Here is a 16,942-nt window from a genome sequence, read left to right as displayed (position 1 = left end):
GGATCTAGAGACTGTCATACTGAGCGAAATAAGTCAGACAGTGAAGGAGAAATATCGTATGACATCCCTTACATGTATAATCTAAAAAGAAATGATACAAATAAACTTTAAAAACAGAAAGAGACCTCCAGACTTGGAGAACAAACTTATGGTTGCGGGGGTGGAGGGAGGCATGGGAGGCATGGGGGGCAGGGTTAACTGGGGAGTTTTGGACAGACACACCGATGGGTTTGAAATGGACAGCCAACAAGGACCTGTTGTACAGCACGTGGAACTCTCCTCAGCGTTGAGTGGCGGCCTGGACGGGAGGGAGATCTGAGGGAGACTGGATACATGTGTGTATAGCTGGGTCACGCCACTGTTCACTCGAAACTGTCACAACACTGTTCATCAGCTATACCTCAGTACAAAATAAAAAGTTAAAATACTATAAGGCTTTTAAACATTTGCCCATTTGGTGGGTATAAAATATTATTTCATTGTGGTTTTAATTTGCATTTCTCCAATGAGGCTGACATTTTTCACACATTTATTGGCCATTTGGTTTCCTCTTTAATGAGCTCCTTGTCCAAGTCTTTGCTTATTTTTCAATTAAACTTTTTCTTATCTATTGTAGGAGTTCTATATATATTCTGAATACTAATCCTTCATTGGTATTAGGTGTTGCAAATATCATCTTTCAGTTTATGGTTTCCTTCCTTTTCACTCTCTTTTGTTGAGAAGTTCTTTATTTTAACCTACTTGAATTTATCACCCTTTTCCTTCCCGGTAAATGCTTTGCATAACTTATTTAGCGCAAACAGGAGACTGTTTCTCATTTGGGCTTCCCTGGTGGCTCAAAGGTAAAGAATCCACCTGCCAATGCAGGAAGCATTGGGTTCAATCCCTGGGACAGTTAGATCCCTTGGAGAAGGAAATGGCAACCTACTCTAGTATTCTTGCCCAAGAAATCCTATGGACAGAGGAGACTGGCGGGCTACAATCCATGGGGTGGCCAGAGTTGGAGGTGACTTAGCAACTGAACAACAGAACCCAGAGACCATGATGACACATTTATATTTCCTTTTAATACACTGTTAAAATGAAAACTTCAAAAAAGGAAGTTATATAAACAATTAACACATGAAAACATTCACAAAATGATTAGCCATCAAGGAAATGAAAATCAAAACCACAAGGACATATCACTATACACCCACCAGAATGGCTAAAATTAAGACTGATAACACCAAACTGGGGCAAGGATGTAGAACAACCAAACTTTCATTATACACTGTTAGCGGGAAGGTGAAACTGGGGAACCCTGAAGAAAGGTCAAGCAGTTTCTTAGAAAGCTAAACATAATAGATAATAGCTATCCTATGACCCAGCAATTCCACTTCTTGACATTAACCCAAGAAAGATGAAAGTACATGCCCACGTAGTAATTTATACCAAAATATTCATAGCCGCTGTACTCTTAATAGCCGAAAATGGAATGCAGGCCTAGCATCCACTGACAAGAGAATGAGTACGTGAACTGTGATCTAGTCACACAACAGAGTACAACTCAGCAAGAAGGAGCCACCTACTGACCCATGTGACACAGATGAGTCTCAAAAATACTACGCTGAAGCCTTAGACAAAAGAATACATTCAAGGTTCTATCTCTATGAAGCCTAGAATAGGCAAAAATACTTTATAATGGAAAAAAATATAAGAACTGTGGTTGCTGATGGGTAGGGTTAGGAATGGAGAAGGAGCACAGAGAACTTTCTGGGGTGACAGTAATATTCTGTATCCTGACAGAGATTCTGCATTACATAAGCATACACATTTGTCAAAAAAAAAGAGACAAATTTTGAATTCTAGGTGATATACATAGTGAAGTGTTTAGGAGTTAAGTATATTGATGTATGCAACTTACTTGGAAATGGCTCCAAAAATCAAACAGATTTCTGGGTGGATAGAGAATGATAAAGCAAACAAAGGCAGGTGTTACCTACAGAATCTTGGTGGTGGGTACACATGTGAGAATTCTTTCAACTTTGCTGTATGTTTGAAATTTTTCAAACTAATAAAATATTAGGGGAAAGATAAAAATGTATTTTTAAAAGGAAGGATTTGCTTTAAAAAATAAGCAGATAGAGTGTTTCCCTGGCAGTCCAGTCCACACTGCCAATGTAGGCGGCTTGGGTTCAACCCCTGGTCGGGGAACTAAGATCTCCCACGTTGTCCGGCACAGTCAAAAAAAAAAAAAATTAAATATAAGCAAATATATTTAAGCAAAGTTAGTCCTTGAGAAAGGTAACTGAAAGAGAAAGATCAATCCTTACATGTACTGGTGCTTTGGAATTAACAAAACATATGCACACAGACTATTTTAAATGATCTTCACCAAAATCCAGGTATTCTAGTCTCATTTTATGCTTGAGAAAATGTGGGTCAGAACTTGCTAAATATCACACAGCTGGTACCTCATGGTGCTGGCTTTAAAAACACACACCTGTGGCTCCTCCACTTCTATTCTTTCCAACACACCTCACTTGGGAGCTGCTGTAAACCTCAAACATGTGAAGACCATGTGGAAACTGTCCATGGGCCTCCAGCCCTTCGCTCGTCCCAGGAGCAAAGGACAAGGCTGAAGCGGTGCTGCACTGACGAGCGGGACGCGACAGGGAGATGCGTGCCGGCGGGCAATGAGCGCCGTCTTAACTGAACCTGAATTTTCAACCCACGCAGAGTAAAAGCTGACCATCCCCGCTCTGTCCATGGGGTTCTCCAGGCAAGAATACTGGAGTGGGTTGCCATGCCCTTCTCCAGGGATCTTCCCGACCCAGAGACTGAACCCGGGTCTGCTGCATTGCAGGCAGACTCTTTACTGTCTTAGCCACCAGGGAAGTCCTGGTGTTCTTTGAGCCCATCCAGAAAGTGTGGGGAAAGCTGAGCTTGCCTTTCCGTCTACGCGGATGAGGCCTGTAGCAAAGAAACTCCAGCACAAGACTTGTCAAAACAGCTCTCTCACAAGATAGTCCAGCACTCATCTTATAGAGCAGAACAGAAGCAGAGCAGAGGGACAGGACCCAGGCACGTTTGCTCAACCCTGACACGGCCAACATGAGAGGCAAAAGCTTTACTGATCTCCCTGCGGGTTAATCACTGGCTTCAGGGTATTTTGGCTTTTTGTTAAAGCATAACACACCCCAATAATTTCTGTTAAATTTAAACAGGTGAGATAGATCCATGGAATAGAAATAAAAGCCCTTTCAGCCTTAGAGACGGGTGTATTTATCCAAACACCTACTCAGTGCGCCAAACGCTTTGGGAACTGTACTGAAACCAGTGCATAGCCCCTGCCCTCCAGAGGCCTATCATCAAGCAGCAGGCTTGGGAGAGAAATCTGAGCCCACGAGAGCTATAGGAGAGGTGGCAAGAGCAGAGGAGAGTGCAAGTGCAACCGAGGGCTCAAGACAGGATGTGTACGTGTGGAACTGGGGGCAGAAGAAGGGGTGAGGGGTTGCCCTCCAGGCTGGCTCCTACGGAGGTCCTAACTAAGGAAGGCTACCTGCAGCCTGAGCAGGAAAGGGAGGAGAAAGCAGCCCCGAGGGATGCCTGCCGACTGATTATAGAGAGTTAAGAGGGGAGATTAGAGGCATTACCTGGGACAGGGCCAAATACAGCTGCAACTTCCACAGACATGAGAACCTAAGCTAGGACTGGATCTCCCCAGTAAATAAAGACTTGAAATTTTAATAACAGATTCAGGATGCCTGCTTAAAGCCCAGGTGGACCCACGATGCTCATAGCTGAGTGGGAGGCCAGAGAATGGTGGATATAACACTGGGACAGGTGGTTGGTTATCAGAGCAACCAGCCAGGAGATAAGCACCAGGAACAATGGATTTGCATCCCTGCTTAACTGTTTGGCCCTGGGTGAGTTTCTAACCTCTGGCACCTTATCTGCAGAAAGGAAATGACACCACCCACCTCAGAGGGCTGAAGAGAGATAAGGTCCGCAAGGCATCCAGCAAAGTGCCTACAACACAGGAGGCATTGAGGAAAGCCAAGTGCAACTTGGACGAAGAGCTTGCACTCCAGAACCTCAGAGTCCGAGGCCTCCTACCACTGACCCCTGTGCACGGAGAAACCAGGCGGGAGCCACCAACGGTGGACACACCCAAGGGCTTACCCATGTGCCAGTCAACTTCTCCCTCTGTTCTCTGATTTCTTTTTAATTTTTAAAAATACTCTGTCCTTTAAGGCATTTTAGGTAATTCTGAGATGACTGCCTCACCCCATGGCCTAACATCCCGAACCATCCCCTATGGAAGAACCCAATCCAAACAGACAAGCAGTCCAAGGGGTCACCATCATCACAAGACACTTGACAGGGAACGTTTGTGCCAGAAGGGACCGAACACTCACTTCAGCAAGAAGACGGTCAAGGCCGGCCGAGGGTAGGTCTGAGCTGACAGAGCTGTGACCTTCATCACATCACGCTTTTACAGTCATGGTGGTAATGACATTAAGCACTAAAAAAAAAAGTGTATAATACAAAGTATTTTATGTATATAATAGGCATTCAAGAAAATTTAAAAAGCAGTTATCTTTATAGCTAGGCTTAGCGAGATAATGAGATTCTATACACCAAAAGGCATAAGAACACAAGGGATTAGAGAACTCAGAGCCCATGAGCTCAAGATAAAATTCTAGTCACTTACTTCAGGAACAGAAAGTTGGGTCCCATTTTCTCAACTACGCTTTTACAGGCAAACTTTCAGTAATTTATATAATCTATAATTCAAGGGTCAATGACCTAACTTGGGGGGGGTGCGGGGAGAGTGGTCACTCAGGTCACACAAAAAGAAAACTTCACTTTATTTTAGGGAAATATAAGAGTTGGATTAATCCACTCTATATATTAACAGCAGACAACAAATTTTACTCCAGAGCTAGGAAACACTAAGAAACCAGCAAATGTTGATGGCCTAGGATGATTCATGTCACCAATTTTATGGAGGATGGTGGGCTAGCGGGGAAAAGGAGGGGGAAAAGACTGGGAAGAAGGAGAAGGTGGTGAAAAATTAGAGAAAACTAGGTGGAGGGAAAGAAAATGACACAGCAAATACTAGAGAAGGACAAACGGCGAGTCAGCCTGCGAGCTGACGGCAGTAACCCCTGGTCAGAGGTCAGCGTTGGCCGCGCTGTTACCGGTCACCTCTGTGTACTGCCCACCCGGCCGCACTAATCCTTAAGTCTTCACGGGGAAATCTGGGCTCACCAGAGCAAAGATGGATTATTTCCTGGGTACAAAAGCGCTGAAAGAGGAATACCAGACACTTGCAAAAACTCAAGTCTAAATTCTACAGCCTTCACTCTAGTTAAAACTGGCTTCTATTTCTCCTTTACTAGGACTGGCTGGATTTTCCATTTCTAACAGCCTAGTTCACACAATTCTCCAATTCAACCAATGTCTGTGGAAGGCCTACTGTCTGGGGAGGGAGAGGAGGGGGGCGGGCAGTGGGGCGGACACAGCAGAACGAAACAGAGGGGCTGCCCCTTCACAGGGCTGATGAGTGACACAGGGGGAGGGCAGACCCACCTTTAGTTGTTCCCTGCGTGTCTCCAGAAAGGGGGGGGGGGGGGGGGGCAGAAGGTCTCCTTGGACACTCCCGCCCCCACACTCAGATCTTTCAAGGGCAACTCAGAGTCCTAGCCAAGGAGAAGGAAAACGGAGTAAATCTAAAGACTGACAAGAAAATATTAAATGTTACAGTTAAAGTGCACCCTGATTCAAAACAAAACAAAACTGTAAGTGTTCAAACTGAACACAGCATTCATTATCTGTAACCACAGAGACTATAACTCCTGAAATGAATAAACAGCCAGCGTATTTTTAGTAATACTTAAATGAGTTCATAAAGATGAGCCAACCTCCTGTATTACAAGATCCTGAAGTACCTTTGGAATCATTAAGAAGCAAATTATATTTATTGAGTTGTACTGTTCAGTATATTTCTTGCACTTTGAATACTGGTTATCTCATGTTAGGAATCACGACTTAACATGTGGCCTGCCTAAGATACACCGCAACAAATGGGCTCCATAATCAAACACGCTTGGGAAGTGTTGCACATTCTAAACACGGCTTGGAGGTTCACAATGTGTTTTAGGAAATTAAGTTTTCGACAAATCCTGTATTAAAGAAATCTGACCAATTTAGCCTGAGCCAGTATTTCCCTAACTTGACCACAGACCCTTTATTCATTTAATACTTATTAATGGTCCACAAATTGCTTCATGGAACACACGTGGGATACGCTACAGGTGCAGGGGATGCACTGCTTAATTAATCTGAAAATGCAATTGATTATCAATCTCCCAAGCATTCTGATGAACTGATGTTTACTACATGGTATAGAAATACAAAAACTTCCCCAGTGAATTTCTGACTGGAATTCACTCAATAAGCTGACTTACTATATTTTAATAAGAAGTTATTTTTTAATGAGCTAAAATTGGATCTTTGTATGTTTATATAAGGGAATTTAAGTTCATTGTGTAATAATTTGACTTTGCTAAATTGCTGAAAGCTTATCTTCTCTAAACATGGGTTTTTAAATTTCCAGAACATACTGAGTATCTTAATTTCAGAAGATTCATTCCCTTAAAGGGAAAAATAGTGAATTAAAAATATGCTGATATTTACCTCTGCCTGTCACTTGACAGGGCGCGACCTGGCGACTAAACCACCACCATCACTTGATCTGGGCTCCCTGGTGGCTCACTAGACAGGCCTAATCACAAACATCTGTAACTGAGATGTGGCATCAACATGCTGGAGTTCATGAATAACAAGCATGGGACTATTGATTCTGTGGCTGTGGTGTTATTTATAATTTGGCTCCTCCTCTTGAAAAACTAACCTTAAATCCTGCACCAGAGGTTTTACAGAATCCAATTCCAGTGACTGAAAAAGTTTCATCATTCTGTTAATAACAAAAATCAAACTCAACATTTATTTAGCACCTATTATATGCATGCCACTGGATTAAGCACTGTAATGATGAATGTATTTTTCCGGGTCCCCACTCAAGACAATGGTCTGACAAGACTCTTAGAAACTCAGGGGTTCTGACAATGTGGGTGGCAGAGAGCAAACTGCTGCACTGGAGATGCTTACAAGACACCTGGGTGAATTTAGGACATCCACAACTGCCCCCAATAGGCCAATAAGGCACAAGACTTCTTGAAAAACTACTGGTGTTAACTAAAACCTTACTATTACTTAATGCAAGATAACCAATATCAGATCTGGGTCAAAAACTTGAAAGCAGTTAAAGCTTCGCTATTCAACTTCACCTGTGTAACACTTTAAAAAAAAGAAAAAGCCAATTAGATAACTTAACCCACAAGCATTACAAAGGTATTAAGTGCAGCTTAGGTAAGTAGTTCAAAACTATCACAGGGTTCTTCAATGACTCTAGGACTCCCAAATCGGATGAACAGAGTGAACCTGAATTTTCAGAGAGTGTATGAGAGGGGACGAGTGTTGCATCTACGTTATGCAACACTGAAAAAGACTTTTCACTTTCATGTAGAAAAGGAATGATGACTACTGGAAATTTAAGAGAGAAAATGAACCAATTTCTAACCCTCTAACTGGAAGATCTAGCAGTAAGCAAGAAAATCAAGACAATTCTACAAATTACTCTTCAAACACAGCAGCAAAGAGACTGATGAGCCTCAACAATCTATATAGCCGTGCATACAGGAATATTTCCCCCTAGATTAATACATAAACAAAAGCATGAATTCCAGCTCTAAAATTTCAAATCAGAGAACCAGAAAGCATCTGCAGTCTGTCTTCGTGAACTTTTTTTCCTTTTTTAAAAAAGGAAAAACACCTTTCCTTTAGAAAACCTTTAACAAAGACGAAGCCCAGAAACTTTGGCAAAACACAGTCAAGGCAACAGGCGCTGGAGAAGACACGCAATTTTAAAAAGTTACCAAATGTCCCAGTAAGACTGGTTGATAAATTAACTTCGTTCTGCTGAATGCTTCAAAAACTGCGTTTCTGATAGTATTTTCTAATTACACAGGCTTTAAGAACATGTATGCTAATAAACGGGGACCTCAAATACATGTGCAATGAAGCAAAGCTGATATTCCAGATTACATTTTAAATAGTCCAAAGAAAATGGAAAACTGCAACTGCAGGCTTGCGCAAAGCCCAAACCGGGAAAACACAACTGGGCGGCAGGTCCAGTACCCTGGCTTCGCAGGCTGGCCGCCCTTCCCTTCCACCGGGAGAACCAGAAGAACAAAGTTCACACTGACTGAACGTTCAGGGTCGCGCCAGAAAATCCGGGGCGGGGGACGTCTCCGCACCCGCTGTCCGGTAGGGAATGGATTCAAGCGCCTCAGTCAAGTTCACGGCGGTCCCTCGCCCAAGACGGCACGACAGACGTGCCCCGGGAACCGACGCCGCGGTTCAGGGAGCGTCCTCCTCACAACTCGGCTAAGCGGGGCCCCCAGGACCGGGGTCGGTCCTCCTCCCGGCGCCGCCCCAGCCAGGACAGTCCGCGGGCATCCGTCAAAGCCGAGCGAGAGGGCACCGCGGCCGAGGACGGAGCCCCGCCCGGCCCTGCAGGAAGGCTGCCGCCCCGCGGGGCCCGAGTTTCACCGCGGACCGCAGTCCCGGAGCCGCCCGCCCGCCCGGCGCCCCTTTACCTTGCTGCCGTTGCCTCCGCGAGGCTCGGACTCTGCGAGGCTGGAACCGGGGGCCCGGGTCGAAGCGGCCGTCTTCTGGCCGGGTGGGAGGCTCGGCCCGCCGGGCGGGAGCGGCGCCGCCGCGGGGCCCGGCACGTCCTCGGCCTCCTTGCCGCCGGGGTACACCCCACGGCTCTCGGAAATGTGGATGCTCGGGGCGCAGCCCATGCTGGCGGCAGCGCCGCGGACACGCTGGCGGGCAGCCGCGATCCGGTCAGTAAACGGCCCGCCCGGCGCCTCGGGGCCGCCGCGTGCGCCGTGTCATCTCCGCCTGGGCGGGCGGCGGCGGCGAGCGCGGGTCTCCCGTCAGGAAGTGCGGCCGCCCCTTTTATCGCGGTGCGGGCGCGGCGGCGGCGGAGGCGGCTGCGGCTGCGGCGGCGGGGAGGGGGCGGTGGGGCGGGCAGCGCACCGCGGCCGCCCCTCCGAACATGCCCTTCCAGAGGAGGGAGCCGCCGGCCGTCTTCCCTCACATCGCCGCGCTCGCCTCGGCCGCGCCGCGCTTCCGGGGAATTTCGGGGGAGGAGATTTGCGCTCTCCCGGCCCGAGAGCCGACAAGTCCCCGCCGCGCGAGCGACGCCGCCCTCGCCGTGAGGCGGCGCGACCCCCCGGGGGAGGTGCGCTCCCGGCTACGCCCGCTCCGGCTCCGGAGGCGCTGTGGCCGGCGCGTCCAGAGGCCCCGGGCTCTCACGTCGCTCCGCCGGCCGCCCCACGGATAAATGCCCTTGGTCCGAGGGCTGGTGGCGGAGAAACCTAGACTAGATCTCTGGCGGTTGAGCGGTGCGGGCCCGAAGAATCCCGTCGGGACAGCAAGGCCGCGTCCACCCCGAGAGGGACGGAGGGACGCGGACCTGAGGCCGCGCCGTCGAGAAGCGCTGAAACGGCGGCGCTCGCCCAGGAGCTGCGGGCGGCGCGGCTCCAGCTCCGTATTCCGGGCCGGGTCTTGCCGGCAGCACGCCGCGCCCAGCCCCCAGCGGTGACCTCCAGCGGGTGCTGGCGTCAATGCAAAGCAGCTGGGGTGCCCGCCACCGCCTCCCGGCTCCGCCCGCCACGGAGCATGCGCGGCCACGACGGGAGGGGCGCGCGGCCAGGCTGCCGGAGGGAAAACGACTTACCCATGGCCGCATGTGGTCACCCCCGAGCCAGTGGTCTTGATCTCCGGCCTGTGGCCACTAAAACCCATACCGCAGGGTTCGAATCCCGGCTTCGGAACTTAGCAGCTGTGTGACTTCGGTCAGGGCCCTGTCACTGAGCCATTCAAGAGCCAGGAGGGCGGGGGGGCGGGCGGTGACGGGTATTACTGACTCGGGCTCAGTCAGTGTCCTCGCGCGCCAAGACCTGGAGCCCTAGGCCCGCCTACACCGGCGACTGGGAGGCTGGGATGACAAGAAGCCACATTTCGTGGCAGGCTGGGGATGCCCTCCTACTCGTCCTTAACCAGAGGAGGCCTGTGATGACGCCAGACGCGTTGGCAGAAGGGCACCCCACACACATCGCCACCCGCTCACTGTGTGACCTTGGGCGAATCCCTTAGCCTCTCTGTGCTGGGTCTCCTCCCACGATAAACTGGAGGGTGGCACCCCTGGGTGTGCATCACGTACCCTGGAGCTGCCCACCTCGGACCCCCCCTCACTCCCGCCCCTCCATCCCTGCGGCTCGCGGTCAGCCGAGACCCCGGCACTGCACGGCTAGTCCCTTTCTTCTGCCGCCGTCCACACCTTTCCTAGCGCAGCCCTGGAACGACCCTGAGGTGCCGCCCACTCCCGCCTTGGTCCCGGCTACTCTGAAGACCTGGAGGGGTATTCCGGGCTGGAGTCCCTGCTGAGGCGCTGGCACTCCCGCAGGGGCTCCAGCGCCAGGTACCCTGCGGCGGCTCAGGCTTCAGGGTGCCAGGGAACCTAAGATCCACAGCCCCCGTGCCCCCTCCAGCAGGGATCTTTAGGGCCCGAGGTGGGCACCGGGCAGTTCCACGAGGGCAGCCGAGCAGAAAGGCCCGGTAACCGGGGAGCAGCTTCCCGCTACCCGCTACCGCTACAGGCCCTCTTTATTAGCCTAACTGGCCCAAGCCACTGGCACATGATTTACATTATCAAGTTCAAGCACATTTAGCAATAATCATAATACCCTCCCTGCCTTATAAAAGTACCAACGGCTCAATGACGATGTCTTAAAAGACACAAGGGATGATTTTTACTATCACCAGTAATTCTACCAAAACTGCAGTGTTTTCTGCCTCAGTGCTCCTGGATTTAGAAGGTAATTTTTCCGGGCAGAACCTGACTCTTGTAAATAAAGAGTAATTGGTGAAGAAAATGCTTTCAACCATCAGAGAGTTTGAAAGTCTGTCTCAAACCCTCTGTCCTCCCTGCCCTGCCTCACTGAGAAGTTTGGCCTTGATGACTACCAGCACTGACCTTGCCTCCTTCCAGCACTCCAGGGTGCCTCCTGGGCCCACCTTCTAATACAGGACATTGTTGTCCTGGCCTCTCTCTGGAAATCCTTGAGCCCTGCTCTAATTACGGGTGAGGACACTTACCCCCAGCTGACCCTGATCCCCTTATCCATAGCTGGCCTCCTGCGCTGCCCTGTGCTGTCCTGAGCTGGTCACTTACCCTCTGTTCTCAGAGAACTGTTGCATAGCCACATTAACTGATTTCCAGGTCTGCAATTTAGGAATGCTAAACTTAGAGACCTAAAACCAAGAATGAAGTAGGAGAAGGCAGGAATGGTGGGAGACATTTGCCTACTTCTGGGGTCACAAGGAGCAACCCCCCACTCACTTTCATCCATACTCTGGAACTCAGCCTGGAACACTCCAGGAAGTCACAGCTTCCCCCCTCACCTCAGCTTCAACTGCCTAGCATCAATTCCACCACAGTCCTCCTTCCCTGGCCATCATCTGAACCTCAAAGTCCCTGAACACTTCTCTACCCAGTTTCCCCAGACCTCAGTGACAAGGGACACAAAAGGAGTCACAGTGACAGAACTAACCCAAACCTCACTGGCATGTGCCACTCACTGACTCACCCAAGACTCCTGAGCCCCTGTGAAGAATCCCTCCACGTGGATGTGTGTGGAGAGAGCTCACACACAACCCCACTCCTGCTACAGGAGAGGCACCCCCAGCCATGTGGGTACCTGGAAGGTGGTGGCATGCAGGAGAACATACTCCCCCACCACCCCAATCCATTCTCCCCCACAACTGCAGGGACCCCCAATCAGGACTGCTTGACCCCCCACCAGGCTCAAACTTGTCAATGAATGTCGACTTCAGTTCTTATTCTGCATGAGGTCAACAGGACTGGGAAAGGACTCAGCCAAGGGACAGAGGCCAGCCTGGCACCCCCACTCCCACCCCCCACCCCCACACAGGCCATTTCCAGGAGACTCCTCAGTCCTCTGACCCCCTCCCCAGTTCATGAGAGACATGAAGATGCAGCATTCCACGCAGCTTTATTCTATGTAAAGCCCAAACCAACTTGTTTTCCTCGCCTCTCACTGGTAAGCTGATTCTTTTCTTTACAACTGGTGCTCCCTCCGGCTTTATTTCCTCCCCTCCCCCACCCCCTACCCCGCCGGGAGTCAGCATTCAAAGGCTGCTACTGGCACCCATGGCACCCAGTGTTCTGCTCCTCTCCTTGCCTCCCCTGAACTGGGCTGGAAGCAGCCAAGAGCAGGAGAGATCCCACACCCTGAGGTGCGAATCCCAGTCCTGCCACACGCCCTCTCTCCAAGCCACTTTCCTTCACTGTAAATCTAGGATTAATGATATCTACCCCTCAGGGATTAAATAGGCTAACTGGTGTCAGATGCCCAGAATAATTACTGAGCGCCTGTGTCTTAGCTTTTGCCAGCTTCTCCTGGGTCCTTTCAACACCATCTTCCTGCAGGCCTGCCCCTAGACTGCCAAAAACTGCTGGAGGAAATAAAATTACCCAGAGGATCCATACCACTACACATCTGTGGCGTTAGACTTCGGTTCATCTCTCTAAATTGCAAGGTTTTGTACAACGTGATTTTTAAATCTTTTTAAATCACGTTCATATGTGCTAGAAAAATAGTAAAAAAAAAAAAAATTAAACTTAGCAGAAGTATATAAAATGTGCAGAGGCAAAGGAAAGCCCTTCTTCCTTCCCCACTCCCTTCCTTCCGTAGAGGTAACTATTGTTAACAGTTTGGACCATATGCTACCAGACCTGTTTCTATGTTAAATAATCACACACACACACACACGCACACGCACACACACACGTGTGCGCACACACACAGCTATTAGAATATCACAAGCAGGGCTGCAGTGAACATCCTTGAATGCATCTTTTTCTATTAAGATGGACTCCTAAAAGTTGAATTGTTTGGTGAAAAGGTATGTACCCTCTCATCCCATCCCAGCTCCAGAAGGGATGGAAGGAAATGAAAATATAGAGCCGGGCTGAGCTGTGCGATTGAAAGAGGGAACCCTTTAGCCACGCCCTCTGCACCTGAGTAGGAGGGATCTAGCCACCCCAGATACAAAACTTCTGTTGATCATCCTTTCCAGGCCCCTGGCCGGCTTACCTTCATCTCTCTCCGTACTCCCAAGCCCTGAGTACTGTGTTTGAATGTTCCTGCCTTTCTCGGGTAAGGGACTGGATGATCCACCCTGAGGGCCAGAACCGCAAGGAGAGAGCAGCAGTTCCCATAGGTGAGAATGGCAGAGAGAAGCCCCCGGATGCTGTCCTCTGACTCCACAACCCAGGTGCGCCCCAGCACTTCTCTCCTCTGGCTCTGGACCTTGGTACTCAGGATTCTCCTGGAGCTTAGAACTGACCACCCACTATGCACCCACTTTCTCAGAATGACCCTATTCGCTCCTGCCATTTCAGACTCCCCAACAAGGGGGCTCGGCCTCCAGTGCTGGCTCCCCGCTACCCTTGACTCCAACCACACTTTCCCACCAGGTCAGGGGGTCACACCTCTCCCACCTACTAGAGACAGTCTCAGATTCCAAACACTGCTGTATCTGGTTGTAAAGGTCAGAGCCGCACTCTGCCAGTTCAGCCAGTGTTAGTTGCTCAGTTATGTCCGACTCTTTGTGAACCCATAGACTATAAACCGCCAGGCTCCTCTGTCCATGGGATTCTCCAGACCAGAATACTGGAGTGCATTGCCATTCCCTTCTCCAGGGGATCTTCCCAACCCAGGGATCGAACCCAGGTACTTCTTGCTTCATTTCCTCAGAATACAGGAAGGGAAAGGGAGCGCAGATCAGGGCCTCAGATGCCACTAGGACCATCTCACAGTCCTGACTGCTCGACTCTCGACATAATTTCTTGTGATGCTGAAAACATGACCTTTTGGAGCTGCCATCTCTACCTTGCCAGCCCCTCAATGACACTGTCGGTTTCCACTGCAGAGTAAGTTGCTTGTCCGAGGTTCCTAATTTGGAGTGTCCCTATCCCCAGGACCCCATGCTTAGAGAGGCCCCAGTCTTGGTTGATGCTCGACCATCTTGAAATTCCTAACAAGTGTTGAACAAGAAGCCCCATATTTTCATGTCACACTGGGCCCCACAAGTTCTGCAGCTGGTTCTGTCTCCCTCCTCTGAGAAGTGCTTTGTTCAGGTGTGTGCAGGGGAGAGAAGCACAGGGTAGTGCCAGCAAAGAAGGTGGTGTCTCAGGAAAAATTCACAGGGCCTTCCCTGAAGGTCCTGTTGTTATTTCACAACAACAGTCCTTGCCTCCGTCTGCCCTGGACCCAGCACCCCAGTCCGGCTCAGCCTCTGGCCTCACCCTACCTCCCTGGCAGGTGGGACAGGCCTCAGGTTGCCTCAGGAATGGCCACCTCAAGAAGCAGGCCACAGGGGGTGGATAACTGTTGGCCTCCCCTTCGTGAGAGCAGGAGTAGGGGAGCAACACAGGGTCCCCCAGCCTAGAGGAGGAGCAGTGTGTCCAGACAGCCCTGAGATGGGACCCTGATGATACCAGCCAGCCAGCCAGTGTTAGGATTTCTGCCAAGCACACCACGTGTGTGACCTCATTTATTCCAAAGGCACTGAGGCTTTTTAGAGCAAGGGCTGATGCAGGTCTTTAATAACCCAATACCTATCCTCTATAAAGGCTCTGAAAAACAGAAGGATGCTTCTTTAATACAATTAAGTGTATTTATTTCCAGCTAAGAGCTTTCAAGACATTTAATAGTAAGCCCTAGAATACTCCCCAGGGCTGGGACACAGCAGGTCTACTCTACAGAGAGTCCCAAGACCAAAAAGCATTTGACTGGAGCATAATTAATGGATTCAGATATAAAACAAAGGGCAACCACCCTCGCTACTGTTACCTAGTGTTGTCTAGATGGTCTGAGAAATGCAATGAGGTACGGCTTAGAAATGACCGCACAGATATTTGGACTGGAGAGAAAATTGATCATTAATGGTAGACAATATAGCTTTATATCTAAGATATTCAGTAATCAATGCGAGAGTTATTGAGATGAAAGATTTCTCTAAAGTGACCAGATTAGAAGTAAATAAGTGAGACTTCCCTCTTTGAAATGAGAAGCTGAATCACAAAATGTTAGATCTAAAAGGGACTGGGAGGACTTCCCTGGTGGTCCAGTGGTTAAGAACCCACCTGCCCGTGCAGCAGACACTGGCTTGATCCCTGGTCCGGGAAGATTCCACATGCTGTGGAGCAACTAAGCCTGTGCGCCACAACTTCTGAGCCAGCGTACCGCAGCTTCTGAAGCCTGCCCACAACAAGAGAAGCCCACACGCCAAAACAAAGAGTAACCCTGCATCACTGCAACTAGAGAAAGCCCGAGCAAAGCAGCAAAGAACCAGCGCAGCCACAAATAAATACATAACTTAATTAAGTAAAAGAGTGATACTCTAGACTATCAATGGCCCGTCAGAAAATACAATGACAAAATGGAACCCAGGTTTCCCCAGACTTCACCTGGGTCACCATGGTGGTCATAACCCACATTTTGCTGGCTGTTTCCCCTCTACTAAGGCAGGCCTCCAGCCACGTTTCCCCCAGTTACTTCTGGGAGTGTCTGAAGGTGGGTCTGAGGGAAGGTAGTGAGATCACCTGCCATCCTCTCTGTTGCTAGTACCCCTGTACCATGGTAACTGCAGGGCCTCTGGCACAGACTCCTGATGCTGTGAGAGCTGAGGCTCTGGGGTCCTCAGGGCACTGACGCTCCTTAGGGCACTGGGCTCCAGGCACATACTGGGGAAAAAGGACACACTTACAGGGTCACCAACCATGTGTCAGTTTGCCCAAGACTCTGCTGGTTTGAACACTGAAAGTCCTGCACCCTGGAAACCCGCAATCCAGGCAAACCAGGCTGGTTGATCATCCTACACCTCCTTCATACACACGTGTGCACTCACACACATGCACATATAAACGCACACACGATGTCTCACATTGTCTCCTAGGCCCGAAAGCTATGCTGTCTGTGCCCTGTGTCTTGCAGAGTTTATATCTGGGCAAAGAGCCCTTCCGGGCTTCCTTGATGGCTCAGCAGTAAGGAATCCGCCTGCAAGGCAGGACACTGGGGTTCAGTCCCTGGGTAGGGAAGATCCCCTAGAGAATGAAATGGCAACTTGCTCCAGTATTCTTGCCTGGAAAATCCCATGGACAGAGAACCCTGGTGGGCTCCCTGGGGTCACAAAGAGTCAGATATGACTTAGTGACTAAACACACACACACACACACACACATATATATTAACATTTGAAAATTCTATGACATTCAAATATCTGCATCCATATATGAAGTTTTACTGGAACATAGTCACATCCATTTTTTTACACATTGTCTATTGTTAGGGAAATTAAATAAATCATTTTGTTTAGGCTTAGGAAGCAAAGCAGAGCAGGCCTCTGAGCCTTGCTTCTAGCCTCGACACTGCCCTGACTGTGAGTGACTGCCTGCTGTGAGTGCAAGACTTGCAGCGCCGTAGATAACATGGGGGAGCATTTTGAGATTATTGAGCCCCTGGAGGGGACCTGGCCAACCAAGCCCCAGGCTTAACAACATTCCAAGTTTTACAAGACAAAACAAACAGCATTAAAATGAAACCAGGCTTGCGATTTGGTCACTGATGATATCAGTTTGAGTCCTGGGATTATAAGCAGGAACCCAGAACTGCAATCTTTGAAGTCTTACCCATGGAGCAGACATGCTGCCTGGGACCTGGGCTTCAGA

The 16,942-nt window shown here is 49.5% G+C and overlaps 1 protein-coding gene across 5 annotated transcripts in view; it reads right to left on the bottom strand.

Moving 5' to 3' along the window:
• Nucleotides 1-10,001, bottom strand: part of PDE8A (phosphodiesterase 8A) — a 144,063-nt gene extending 134,062 nt beyond the window's left edge. The window contains exon 1 of one of the 5 annotated variants that reach the window (XM_055555572.1): nt 9,863-10,001. In XM_055555572.1, coding sequence (XP_055411547.1) covers nt 9,863-9,874 — 12 coding nt within the window. In that variant the 5' untranslated portion in view covers nt 9,875-10,001. Of the gene's footprint in view, nt 1-4,403; nt 4,502-8,711; nt 9,661-9,862 lie in introns of those variants that run through there. The other 4 variants (XM_055555574.1, XM_055555569.1, XM_055555571.1 and 1 more) reach the window with 4 other exon arrangements.
• Nucleotides 10,002-16,942: the final 6,941 nt, after the last annotated feature.

Source organism: Bubalus kerabau, chromosome 19 (assembly GCF_029407905.1).
Source record: "Bubalus kerabau isolate K-KA32 ecotype Philippines breed swamp buffalo chromosome 19, PCC_UOA_SB_1v2, whole genome shotgun sequence".
Taxonomy (NCBI): Eukaryota; Metazoa; Chordata; class Mammalia; order Artiodactyla; family Bovidae; genus Bubalus; species Bubalus kerabau.
The sequence above is the reverse complement of the archived record's forward strand: the minus strand, read 5'-3'. Positions and strand labels throughout refer to the sequence as shown.